The sequence below is a fragment of the Cydia amplana genome, chromosome 12, assembly GCF_948474715.1.
Source record: "Cydia amplana chromosome 12, ilCydAmpl1.1, whole genome shotgun sequence".
In the NCBI taxonomy this organism is placed as follows: domain Eukaryota; kingdom Metazoa; phylum Arthropoda; class Insecta; order Lepidoptera; family Tortricidae; genus Cydia; species Cydia amplana.
In genome coordinates this window covers 12,586,581-12,600,292 of record NC_086080.1, presented here as the reverse complement: position 1 = coordinate 12,600,292, position 13,712 = coordinate 12,586,581, and the positions used below count along the sequence as shown (strand labels likewise).

Below are 13,712 nucleotides of genomic sequence, written 5' to 3'. Positions count from 1 at the left end.
TGGTTGTGATAAAAATAAATACATTTCAGATTACTGCATATTGTAAACTGTGATAGTTGTGTTGTGCCTTTTAGTTATACAAGTTATTAAATTATTATATAACCTACAACAATGGTTTTAGCCAAAAAATATGTAGTGATAACTCCGTTTGTAGGGGAACCGAAGCCTGAAAATTTTATAACTGTTGAAGAAGAAATAAGGCCTCTAGAGAAAAGTGGTGAGATAAGAATAAGAAAAGATTGTCTGTAGATAACTTTTAATAGGTACTTATATTATATAGCCAACTATGATGGGTTAATTATGATATAGGAGGCACAGGCAAACGAGAACCGCCCATGAACACCCGCAACACCAGAAGGGATGTAAGTGCGTTGCCGGCCTATGAGATGGGAGTACGCTCTTTTCTTGAATTCAATATTTTAAATAGATTATCGACGTTGTTAATAATGGCACTCACACGCCAACGTGTTTCGTTTTTTAGTAGTTTATAAGTTATAGTAAAAACGAATAGTAGAGTAGTAGTAAGTAGTTAAATTACCTAGTTACTTTTATTAACTTATAGTTATAGATTTTTCCTCGCTGATCGATTCAGTTGAAACGCCCTGTATGTATCTAATATCTACAATACCAGTTGATTTTCAGAATTTTTAGCTGAAGCGCTGTACATAAGTGTAGATCCTTATCAGAGGGTGAAGCTTGGAAACACATTCCCTTGCGACATGATTGGAGGACAAATTGCGAGGTAGGTGAACAAATAATCACGTGGCTGTAAAACAGGGCAAAGTAAAAATTTCGTTATCTGCTTCTTGCATAGGGTAGGTGCGTCAGTTTTCGTCCACTTGACGAAATTTGAATATAAACCTACATTGCTGCACCAATTTGGACTTATTGCAATTCTTAATATCTAAACAATATATCAATTAACATAAAAATGATATTTCGCAAGTAGCAAATTAAAAATCAAATATATTAATTATTTGCTGCTAATCTGTCAAGTGGACGAAAACTAGAGCATGGACGGAAACTAGCGCAATAAAAAAAATCTTTATTTCACAATCTTAAAAATTCCATAAAAAATTGTATTGCAATGACCCTAAGTAAATAAAAACAAAATAAAAACTGTATTTTTGCCAAATCTAGAGAAACATTAATCACCGACTTTTATTCCAAGACAGTTGAAAGCATACGTAATCTGTGGGTTTAACCTCATTTCAGAATAACCGAAAGCCAAAATCCGGATTACCCGGTAGGCGCATTGGTTATGGGCCACTTCGGTTGGCGGACGCATACGATAGTACACCCCGACAACGCGAAGCTGTGCGGTCAAAAGCCCTACATGTACTTATTGCCAGATTTCGGAGAACTGCCCGTTTCGTTGGGGCTGGGTGTGTGTGGGAGAGTTGGGTTAGTATTTAGACTATTTAGTACCGTAAAACCTCCCAACTATAAGTCCAATACTGGAACTAAGATCTACAAGCTCAAAAGGAAATGAAGTATCAATACCAATGTTCTTTTTGGTATTATGCTAGTTTATTTTTTCTTTCATTTATAAACACATACGAGGGGCGGCTGAAATATTCGCGGCCTAAGCTAGAAAAAAAAGAAAAATTAAAAAAAAACTATGCTACTTTTTCCCCCGCCTCTTTGGCAGTTTAAATATTGCCGCCATTTAAAAAAAATATATTCGTTTTTCGTTCTGTGCGCGGATATACTTAACAATGTCTGTCGAATGCGGAAATTTTGACAAATTTGAACACCGCGCGGTTATTAAGTATCTTGTAAAAAAAAGGAAAATCGCCTAAAGAGATTTTTGATGATATGACGGATACTCTCCATCATTTAAGCCCTTCGTACACTATGATAAAAAAATGGGCTCGTTTATTTCAACAAGGACGAGAGAGCTGTGAAGATGACCCCCGCCATGGGCAGCCTGTCAGGTGGTCACTGACGAAAATGTTGAAAAAGTGGAGAAATGTGTTCTGGCTGACAGAAGAATTAAAATCTGGCAGATAGCGGAGGAACTACAAATTAGTAAAGAAAGGGTAGGACACATTTTACATGAACGTTTACACATGAAAAAAATTACTGCGCGCTGGGTACCAAAAATGCTGACACCGCTTGACAAAGAACGGCGACGTAAAAGTTGCAAAGAATTTTTGGATCTAGCTGAAGGGAATCTGGACGAAATTTGCAACCGAATCGTAACCGTAGATGAAACGTGGGTTCGCCAATACGATCCAGAATCAAAACAAGAGTCTATGCAATGGTTAAAAAAGTGTTGTTTTTACAGGACAACGCCACCAGTTCACACTTCCCGTGTTGCTAGGCAGGCACTAAAAGACACTGGTTTTGGAGAAATCAATCATCCACTGTAGAGTCCAGACCTGGCTCCGAGCGACTATTTCCTTTTTTCAAATTTGAAAAAAGACTTACGTGGTCGCCGGTTTGCCGATGACAATCAGATCAAGGCTGCGGTAGAGAGCCATTTTGAAGCGAAGGAAAAAGATTATTTTTTCGGCGGTATTAAAGCATTGTTTGCTCGAAGCGAAAAGTGCTTATCACTCCATGGGGACTATATTGAAAAATAAAAACATTTATTTTAATACTCTCTTTCATTTTTTTTCTAAGGCCGCGAACTTTTCAGCCGCCCCTCGTACGTTGCCTTAGAACTACAGAAAATACAGTAAAAGGCACACCTGAACGAAAAAATGCAGTTAATTTTGGACCATAGTTGGGAGGTTTTACGGTAGCTAAATGTAAAGCCTAATAATGGAATCCGGATCCACCAACTAAGGATTTCAAATTGTAGAATTAACCTAGTTCTTAAGGTGGACTTTTGTGTTTTATAAGGTAGACCTATCTACCTAATTAGCTAATTATCTACGTACTTAGCTGATTTCCTTTTTTACATGCAGGGAAACAAGCTAGGTATTTCACTTTCAATAATTATTTTTTCGCCGTTCAGTATGCCTTATCTACCCGAAGGAGAATACAAAGATATAATTTAACAGTTTTATTCTTAGTGCAGTCATAGAACAATAGCAACCATTTTACGAGATTTGCGATGTCACGGTATGTCAAAAATCAATTCAGAATTGCGAGTCTGACTGAAATCCGACAATTTAACTTACGAAGTTGTATCGTTACACTTATTTGATGCCCTTGAAAATACTACATACTTAATTAATGTTTCAGCAATACTGCGTACTTCGGTTTTACGGAAATCTGCAAGCCGGTAGCTGGAGAAACCGTGGTGGTGTCGGGGGCAGCGGGCGCCGTAGGCTCACACGTTGGACAAATTGCTAAAATTATAGGTAACGAAGGTTATCATTATCAAGTCAGGTTGGGGTTAGTTAGAGTAACAATTGCAGATATCTACTTTATAACATTCACACTGTTTCTTTTGCCATAGGCAAAATAAAGAATGTTCGTCTAGCACGTGTATGGGCGTTTTCTAAAATAAATATCGTAACCTGATTCTTTCAAATCTGGAATTTCATGGGCTCATTCTACTCAGAATCGACAGCATTCTCCATTCCGCCATTAAAAAAAGATGTCCCAAAATGTCCATAGTAGTCTAGAGCGTGGTCTCTTCTTACAGACGTGTGAACCTGTCCTATCTTCTCTCGTCTGTCTGTTTCTCACAACGTTATAATTATGAAGTTATTATGTAATATCGTAGGTTCTGTAGTGCCCAGTTATTTTATTAAAATTCCTACATCATCTTCCTCGCGTTGTCCCGGCATTTTGCTACGGCTCATGAGCCTGGGGTCCGCTTGGCAACTAATCCCTAAATTTAAAAAACAAATTCCAGGTTGCAAAGTAATCGGTATCGCCGGGTCCGACGACAAATGCGTCTGGCTGGTCAACGAGTTAGGCTTCGACTCCGCGGCCAACTACAAAACTGTAAACATTGCAGACTACCTTAAAAAGAACGCTCCCAACGGCGTAGACTGTTACTTTGACAACGTCGGAGGGGAAATCAGCAGCACTGTGGTGGCGCATATGAACGAGTTCGGGAGGGTCGCCGTGTGCGGGGCTATCTCAGTCTATAATGAAACTGATCCTATGAAGCGTAAAGGTAATCATCAGTGTGATACACAAAATACTACTAACGCAGCTCGTACAGCGCCATCAGATATATCAAAGCGGCCGAGATGCTCAAAAATATCTGAACACACACTAACGCCCTGACAATAGAGGCGTGTTCAGAACTTCAGATATTTGTAACGACATATAATGTCTGGATAGCTAAATATATTATCGAACTATTATGATTTTATGTATCAAACTATCATGTTAATTGTTATTCTATAGGTATCGCTGGTCACCTCAGTTTGAGGGCTCCTGATAAATACTACCTAAAGTAAAGCTTACCTATCTTAAATAGGAATTATCATTTTTACAGGTACCTTTCTTCAACCGTTCATAGTCGGGAAACAATTGAAAATCGAAGGATTCCAAGTTAACAGATTTGCTGAGCGCACTGCAGAAGGCATACGACAGAATTTGCAATGGGTGAAAGAAGGGAAACTGAAATATAAGAACCATATCTACGACGGATTTGAATCTACGGTAGATGCATTTATAGGTTTATTCAAAGGAGATAATACGGGGAAATCTATTGTTAAAGTAAATTAAAGCAAACGCTATATTGAAATGTCAAATATTAAAAATAAATGTATTAGGTACATTATAAAGCACTTACATTATATACAAATATTAACTAGTTGTGATTTATCATCTATTTCTTTTCCTTTTAGCTGGTGCAGATGCAGCCTTTGCTTCATTTGGATCATACTTGTTAATAAAAAGTTCTTCGTAAAGTAAACTGTTACAGTTAGGTGTCAAATATTTGGAAATTTCCATGTAGAGCTGTTTTTTATGTGCTTCATCACTTAAATCACTTTTCGTTGATGATTTTGCAGGGGGAGGTTTGTCATCTTCTTTCGTTTCCAGGGTTTTTTTCAAATCCATAATTTTTTTAGTGTTCTGATCGATTTTGTTTAACAACAAGTTTTCCATTTTTTCCATTCTCGCCTCTAAATAGTGTACAATATAAGTGTGCTCGTTCGGAAGACTGGGATCTCTTGATAAAGAAGTCCTTACTCTTTCAGATCTATAGTTATTTAAGCTTTTCTTTGGGACCAGAATCTCTTTATCAGCAGAACCTTGTTCTTCTAACCGGCTTAGTTCTTCTGCAATGATATCCTTCAGTTTCATATTAAACTTTCGTTTCTCGTTAATTGCAGCAACTCTTTCTGGTGACAATATATTTTTGTTACTAAGAAGTTGTTTGCTTTCTCTCTTTTGAGGAGACTTAGCTTTTTCTAAAGGATTTGGTTCATTCAAGTTAATTTTAATTTCAAATTTACTTGGATCACTAGTGTTAAGTATTTCTGGAAGGTTACTTTCATTCCGTTTGCAAGAGGATGGCATGTTCTCTTGCACAGTTGTTTCTTCTTTGTCATTGTTAAATGACATTATGATCTCATCAACTATATTGTTTACATTTTTCTCCACATTATTTAAAACTGTTTGATCTTCCTTTATTTGTATAGGCTGAGGCACATTAGTGTTATTTGCTTTATTCTTAGATTTATTTTTATTAATACTTAAAATCATTGAAGGCTTAACTACCTCAAATGATGCAGCAGAAACAGGAACACTTATCTTTTTTTCTGGTTCTGTTATCTTTTTTTCTGATATTATTCTTACTTTACTTTTTTTCTTACTAAATGCAAGTAATGGTGGAACTTCTACTTGCGGGGGAAATTCTTGTTTAGTAACAATTGCATTATTTTGTTGATCTGTGAGAAGTGGAACTTCAACTACAATTTCCTTAGCCACATCTTTATCTGGTATATTTATTTGGTTAATTTTAGATTTTTCTGCATATCGAGTGTTATGGGTATACACTTCTGTAACATTATTATTAGTTGGAGGGGTCACATTCTCTATATTTGTCCAGTTTTTACTATCCACATCTATCATTTTATAATCCATGGCATCATTAGTTAAATAATCTGCATAAAGTAAATTATAGTTTGACTTTCTATCAAAGAAGTCGTCATTTTCAACAACCTCACATGCTAATGGATATAAACCCAACATGTTCTGTGGCATTTCAGTTTCTTTAAATTTGCTTAAATCACAAAATGGACCATCCAAGGTAGGTACTGCTTTTAATTTTAATTTTTCTTTCTGAAAAGAATATGAGTGTCAATTAGGAATGATCAACCAATTATTTTTAACACAGGTACATCACAAGTGTTTAATATTCTAAATTGGTTTCATAAGCAGAAAACCAAAGTTTGCAAAAATATAGCATTGAGGATTCAGAGAATTGATTGTATAAATTGATTAACTGGTATGACCAATTATTTACCAGAGAAAAACTAACACATCTATAAGGAATATTGACAGTAGATGAAGCGAAAGTGGTTTGCCAGGACAATGTCAAGTGGATTTGACTTCTGCTGTCTCCATAAAATAGACATTGTTAAATGTAAATGAATAAATATTTTAGTGACCCATGACCATAGAGAAATATAGTAAGACAAGAGTGCTCACTCCATACTATTAATTTCAGTGTCTACATCTAGCATTGAGTAGTGGAACTATCAGTACTGCTACATCTATTGTCAAGTAGCAGTACTGATAATTCCGCTACTCGATGCTAGATGATAATAGTCTTCTTGGTACTAAAACTAATGTATGGAGTGAGCACTCTATGTATTTTTTCTCTATGCCCATGACTCAGGAACAAATGGGGCATTATCTATGAAAAGGGAAGGGGCTGAATGAACGCGACACGCGATCGACAGCCCGCCTGCTTCCGGCCGGGCGTCCCTACACTACATCTACATGAAAAGGGACCTTATTGTCGATGGCACTTTATACGCCGCACAGCGTCGCACGGCATTGTATTTATATCGGAGCATCGTTAATAATGGCGTAAGCACCATCGACAATAAGGTCCCTTATCATAGATAACGCCACAAATATCTCTGCTCACCACACAAATAAATGCCCATACCAGGATATGAACCCGGGCACATCAGCTTCATAGGCATTATATTATTGCATGTATTGTTTGTATATGTAATATTTCTTTTTACATGATCATAAAGTCTAAAGTGCTAATCATAATCATAAAACTTTAGAAACTTACTTTATCATTCATAAACCAGTTGTCTGCAAAATGGTGTTGACATATACATCGATTCTTAAGTTGAGAGACCTTTAAGTTTAGGAAGTCATAACGGCCCGCTCTCATCAGCCACTCGTGGCAACGGGCCTTGTCAAATACAGGGTAGTGAAATAAGTGGGTCTTCCCGTCGGACCTGATGGTACAATTCTTGTAGGTGCACCGGCACCCTCCCATGCTGATATGCCTGAAATTAGTTTTTGGAAGTATTTACAAACTGGCATGTTGCAATTTGATTACGGTAAACATGATTTTTTTGCCGAACTAGGCTAGCGTGGGGCTCATCTCATATTCAATATAAATTTTTCACATCACTTCTATAGAAATCTTAAGCAAACAATGTACATATTTGTTTGTAATACAAATTGTTTTAATTATTATTTACATCCTCTGCTACGGCTTAGGTAGTCATACTTGTGATAGTTGATGGGGGATGGGGGATGGGGATGATTAATGGGGCACAATTTCTAAAATACTTAAAGATAAATAAATATTAGCGTTAAAATGGTTTAACATATCTTACCTAATCAAAACCAGTAAATCACGTTATAAAAATAGTAGACACTAATGGTAGTATTGTGAGACAAGTAAATGAACAATATTTTATTGTTCACTTATGTACAGTTTCAATAAATATTTAATTAAAACACTGTAATAAAAGTGTTACAACAGAAATAGCATCGCTTGATTCACTTCACTTGTCAAAAACGACAACTGCGGCATCAACATCAAATCAAGCCACAGACTATACCGAGTGTGCACAGAGTAAGGGGGTTATACACATGTCACAATGAGGGCTACCGCGTGTAATTTCGCCGCTAGGAGCGCTAGTGCAGTTGGAGGTCTTTCAAAATTTCAAATGCATAGAAGTTTTGGGGCTTCTTCAGTTTCTAAATGCAGAAAAGTTGAATTTTATCGTTATTTCAAATTGAAATAATGACAAAATTTAATGAAGAAACACAATACCGATTAAGTACTACGTTATTACTACCACTAGGTACATAGTATAAAACAAAGTCACTTCCCGCTGTCTGTCTGCATGTATGCTTAGATCTTTAAAACTATGCAACGTATTTTGATGCGGTTTTTTTAATAGATAGAGTGATTCAAGAGGAAGGTTTATGTATAATTTGTTAACCCGTGCGAAACCGGGGCGGGTCGCTAGTAGCAATATAATATAGCACCCATTAAATTAATGAGTATTGTCCACTTCTACTAGTATATGAGGAGTTATTAGGTGGTAAAACAATTTATTTGTTAGGGTGTTTTTCTATAGAACTTTCAAACTATAGAAGGGGGAAAGCCAGGAAATTAGAAGGAAACCAAAAATATGACCAACGCGCGGGTTTTAACGTATAATATTACCTCAATAAATATATATATAAATTTTGCTCGGCACGTCCTTCGAGTATCTCAGTCAGTAGCTAATATTTTATATATAATGCAGGGTAACGGTAATATTATAATTGAAAATTCGGTAAACCATGGCAGTTTTTAGGGTTCCGTACCCAAAGGGTAAAAACGGGACCCTATTACTAAGACTCCGCTGTCCGTCCGTCCGTCCGTCCGTCCGTCCGTCTGTCACCAGGCTGTATCTCACGAACCGTGATAGCTAGACAGTTGAAATTTTCACAGATGATGTATTTCTGTTACCGCTATAACAACAAACACTAAAAACAGAATAAAATAAAGATTTAAGTGGGGCTCCCATACAACCATAGAATTAGAATAGACAAGAACAACTGTCAATCTTCAAAAGTGCGACCAAAAATGAAATGCAAGTGTGTGCGTAAATTGTCTATGTGAGATCAAAAATAGTGATGTCATGTTACAACATATTAATAATCTGTCGGTGTTTGATTGCTTTATCGACTACTTTTTCAAATGTGTTATTTTAAACGTTAAAATTCTACGACATTATGATGTATAAAATAACACATGCACTGCGTGTGCTATCAAAATCGTTACAGCCTTATCTTAGTCTAACTCAGCGGTTCTCAATCTTTTTTTTTGACGGAACCCTTTTGGATAGCGAAATACTTGATGGAACCCTACAATATAACAATAGTTTTTAGAAGTGTATTTTTTTATTAATAAGCACAATAATTATGCTTATTTTATTATTCTAAATTCTTGCGGAACCCCTGCAGGGGTGTCGCGGAACCCTAGGGTTCCGCGGAACACACTTTGAGAATGGCTGGTCTAACTCTTACTGTGTTGGAAAGTGAAGTTTAAATTTACTGCTAAACATCTGCACCTTCAAAAAGGTATAACAATCGTTATTTGAAGTCGGTTATAAAGGTTAATATCTTAATTATGTCTTGTGAAGAAATGATTACATAGCTATTAAAGTCCGTCAACCAAATCTTGTCAGTAGTAAAAGGCGGCAAATTTGAAAAATCGCGGGTTAGCAACACTGTGTTCGAATAATTCCAAAATGCGTGTCATCTGTGTTTTATCTGTGGAATGTGGATCGTGAACGACAGCCGTCACCTTATTTGTTTTCATTTGGTTTCCATTCTGAATCGTTTCTGTTTCAAGAGATATTTCTGCTGTCACCATTAAATACCAATACATTAAATAAGAATAAGCAAAGCTAAGGGGCCTACAATGTACAATCATGCTCGTTGATGGTAAACATTACTAAAAATTGAGGTTATGACAAGTACATACTGGAAGAACTCTTTCGAACTTTTAAGATTATGTTCAGTTTTTTTGTTTTAGGGTTAAAAGGCATAAATAAAATTAAAACGTATGCCTAAATCTATCCAACAAGACCATAAATTGTGTCCTGGAAACCGTCCATAGGCCCACATGTCTAATATTTTCAGCAATCAGTTGTGACTATTTACAAAGATGCAATAGAATACTACAGAGTATTATGCTTGGTTGAAGTGACCCGGTAACATTGGTAACTTCATTATATTTTTTCAATTAATGACCTGAATTATAGTGTAAGCTAAAGTGACCCTTATCTTATTTACCTGTAAATTAAATAAACACCCAAATATCAGTTGTTTTATTTTTAATATGTAATTTTACAATATATACCAATCAAAAAAATTACACAGGTATGTCATATTCATCCAGAAGAGTACACTAATTTACATTAACAAGTGGCATATTATATTGTAAATAACAAATATATGCACTATCTAATTATCTGCATTTTAATATGATTTTATTTTAGTAAACTTAGAAGACATAGTTTGTTTGATAGAGTTGTGTTTGATATCTTCAAATTTGTTCATCATTTTGATTAACATTGTTTTAACATCGCTTTTATGTTTCAATTTTTTTCAATAAACCGCGAGTGACAATTTGAATTGACGTACGCAGGGCGCGCTCAGCGGAAAAAAAAATCTTTTGGTTCGATGTACATTGCTGCTTTTCTTAGCGCAATACTGCTCTTTGAGTGTTGCCCTACTTTAGTTTGCTTTACATTGCTACTGACAAGATTTGGTTGACGGACTATAATATACCGACAAGTTATCGATACTGTCATCTGAACATTTTGTCAAGCCCTAGCGTAAAGTAACAGTTTATGTTTTTACACAAAATATTTTAAATTATTGAGCAATATGATAAAATATTAGCACACAAAGGAAGAAAAACTTATAATCAACTGTATAAACCGGCTTCTTACACTTTTTATGCTGTTAATTTGACAAAATATCGTTAAGAAAATTTCGCTCGGAATATCATTATTCCTCTGAAATAAGTATTTGCTAGGTTTATTTGGCCCCGTGACACTGAAATCCGGTACACTACAAGACACTATCTTCATTGTATTACTTTATCAAATAGTTTTCTTCCGAATTTGTGTATATTTTTCAAATTGAAAATTACGGTGATACGCTCTTGGCCGTCCGCGGCCGTCGTCAAACTCAAAAATGGTCACGTTTTCTCATTTGTAGTCTGACTCTTTCGCACTCATGCGATGTTCATATACGTGATGGCTTCCCTTTCGCACACTTCAGCTGTCTGTCAAGCGCGAGCGCGAAAATGACAAGTCTGTGCATACAACAAACGTGATTTTCGACCGAAGTTAAGCAACGTCGGGCGGGGTCAGTACTTGGATGGGTGACCGTTTTTTTGCTTGTTTTGCTCTATTTTAGTTGATGGTGCGGAACCCTCCGTGCGCGAGTCCGACTCGCACTTGGCCGGTTTTTTAGTCGTTGTGACTACATTTTTTTTTCAATAAAGGCCCTAATTTTACAATTTGTAGGTTAGGTTCTAAAGTCTAAAGGGATGTTGCGGATGCCGATTTTTTGACATCCGCGGATGCGGATGCGGATTTTTAAAGGCTGACATCCGCGGATGCGGATGCGGATGTGTAGATAGTACCATAAAAAACGTCAAATAGTACATTTTAGTAATTTTTATTTCCAAAAAGCGGCCAAGTGCGAGTCGGACTCGCGTTCCAAAGTTCCGTACATTAAGTCCCACTCACGCTTGACTGCTCATTTCTAATAGTTTTTTTTTGGTTAATGACTAAATTACCTAGCAGTCTAGCACTTACGCCGATGCTAAGACGTTCCTGTACCGACCTGTTCCACATCCGCATCCGCATTAAATCCGCATCGATTTTATGCGGATGCGGATGTTGAAAATAATGCGGAAGTTCCGCGGTTGCGGATGCGGATATTCGCAACATCCCTGGTCTAAACTATTTAGCGAGCCGCGGATAGCCAAATGGCTATGGAAATGAATTCGAAATGGTGTAAAAATGGTGGCTGCAAGGTTAGAATAGATATACCTAGCCGGTAATAATTTATTAACCCCTGGAGCGCCCCAGAATTACCGTAGTATGGAACTCCTATACTAGTTACTAGCACACGTGTCTTGTTAGGGCGCTCCACGGGTTAAGCTGCTAGCTTGCACCAACAGTTAGGGCACCTACGAGTAGTAGGGTCCTAATATGTAGCTGTGTTAGTGATGCGTGCAAAACTGTAATTAGGTGCATTAAATATTTATACTTAAAAATTAAACAATCATTGGCGTGCTGATTGATACAGTGTGGCTCGTCCACGTTTATGTTCTAGTTAATAAAGGTACCTACCTACTACGTACCCAATAGTTCGTATATAGTAACGGCACCAGTCATGGGACATTTAAGCGGAAATTTGGAGTATTTGTGATATTTCCCTGATACATGTAAAAGTACTACCGCTTAGCTTGTTAAAAGATTAATATCCTATCCTTCTTTCATGTTTAAGGCGTGTTGTATCAAAGATACTGCAATTAGTTTCCACATAATTAATAAATTAAAAGTATGTTTTTTTTCTCCAGTCATGGACAGCAAAGCTCCAGTAATGGAACCTCGGTAATGGACGTGGATCCAGTAATGGGCCCCCCATAATGGACATACCCTATCAGTATAAGATATTGGAATAGGGAATAAGTTCTTGGCAAAAAACTAATTATTAGTCATTTTTGGTATAAGCTTTTATGTAAGAATGTATTTTTCTTTCGACAGCCAACATTAGCCAACATGAGTATTAACTCATCGAGACAATTCTAACAAACCCAAACACAATTAGGTTTCGTTTATCACAGAGTTCCTATGGCCACCTCCTGTCTCCATCATGAGTTCTGGTCCATGTTATCATAATATTGCATTGTCATCCGATTTGAACACGTATCCAAAATTTCAACTCAATCGGAAATCCGAAAGTGGCTCAAATGCCATTTCCAAGATTTGAAACAACACTAACTAACATACGAGTACAAACTAACAGGGCAAGTTAAATAAAATTTTGTAAAAACGATATTATTTTATTCGAAGTTCGAGGAGATCTCCTGACATAGTTCGTAACTACAGTAACTACATTATACTTCTGTATTGTTTAAACATGAAATTACGCCATGGCAAGCACCATTATGTAAATTGTCCCATTATAGGAGGTATGCAGTTTTACAGCTCCTATAATGGGATTGGGCAAAATACCACTATTTTTTATACATCTCTAGAGTCACAACATAGTGTGTTGTATACCTTATCTACTGGTAAATGCAATTAACAAAACACATTCACATAGTTTACACCAAATAATAATTACAATTTAATATATGAAGTCAACTCTCTTAGCGATTCTTACTGGTTATTTTTTCCAGTGACACGACAATCTTTGGGTTGGCGCCAATTTCTTAAAAAGTAACCGAAATTAATAAAAAGTCAAACTTAAACAGCTCTATAACTCTTATTTATGGTAAAATATAGCCAGTGTTTATAAACTACTTTTACATAAGTACTTATTTTAGAGGATTTGTGGTTTTATATACCCATTACTGGTTGCACGTCCATTATAGGGTATATTACTATAGTAACGCTAAACTTCATTTATAGACTAACTGTCTACGCGAATCATATTTACAACACGCTGTATATTGGGCCACACCTAAGTTTGCTCTACATACCTAAATTAAAATTACTTTAACGCACGTGGAACTTGTCACCGGAGTCACCGGTCGTTCCCAATGGTGTAACCCAATATTTTAA

The 13,712-nt window shown here is 36.4% G+C and overlaps 2 protein-coding genes across 2 annotated transcripts; one reads left to right on the top strand and one right to left on the bottom strand.

Annotated features, from left to right (window-relative positions):
- Positions 1–35: 35 nt before the first annotated feature.
- Positions 36–4,716, top strand: LOC134653050 (prostaglandin reductase 1-like). Its single transcript, XM_063508334.1, has 6 exons — positions 36–217; positions 643–742; positions 1,216–1,404; positions 3,196–3,314; positions 3,815–4,081; positions 4,409–4,716. Exons 1-6 carry the CDS (start codon positions 112–114, stop codon positions 4,639–4,641), a joined length of 1,014 nt encoding a protein of 337 aa, XP_063364404.1. The 5' UTR covers positions 36–111; the 3' UTR covers positions 4,642–4,716.
- Positions 4,638–7,912, bottom strand: LOC134653049 (muscle M-line assembly protein unc-89-like). The gene is made up of 3 exons (XM_063508333.1): positions 7,734–7,912; positions 7,175–7,397; positions 4,638–6,204 (listed from the first exon to the last, which is right to left on the bottom strand). Exons 2-3 carry the CDS (start codon positions 7,385–7,387, stop codon positions 4,741–4,743), a joined length of 1,677 nt encoding a protein of 558 aa, XP_063364403.1. The 5' UTR covers positions 7,388–7,397; positions 7,734–7,912; the 3' UTR covers positions 4,638–4,740.
- Between the last annotated feature and the right edge of the window lie 5,800 nt (positions 7,913–13,712).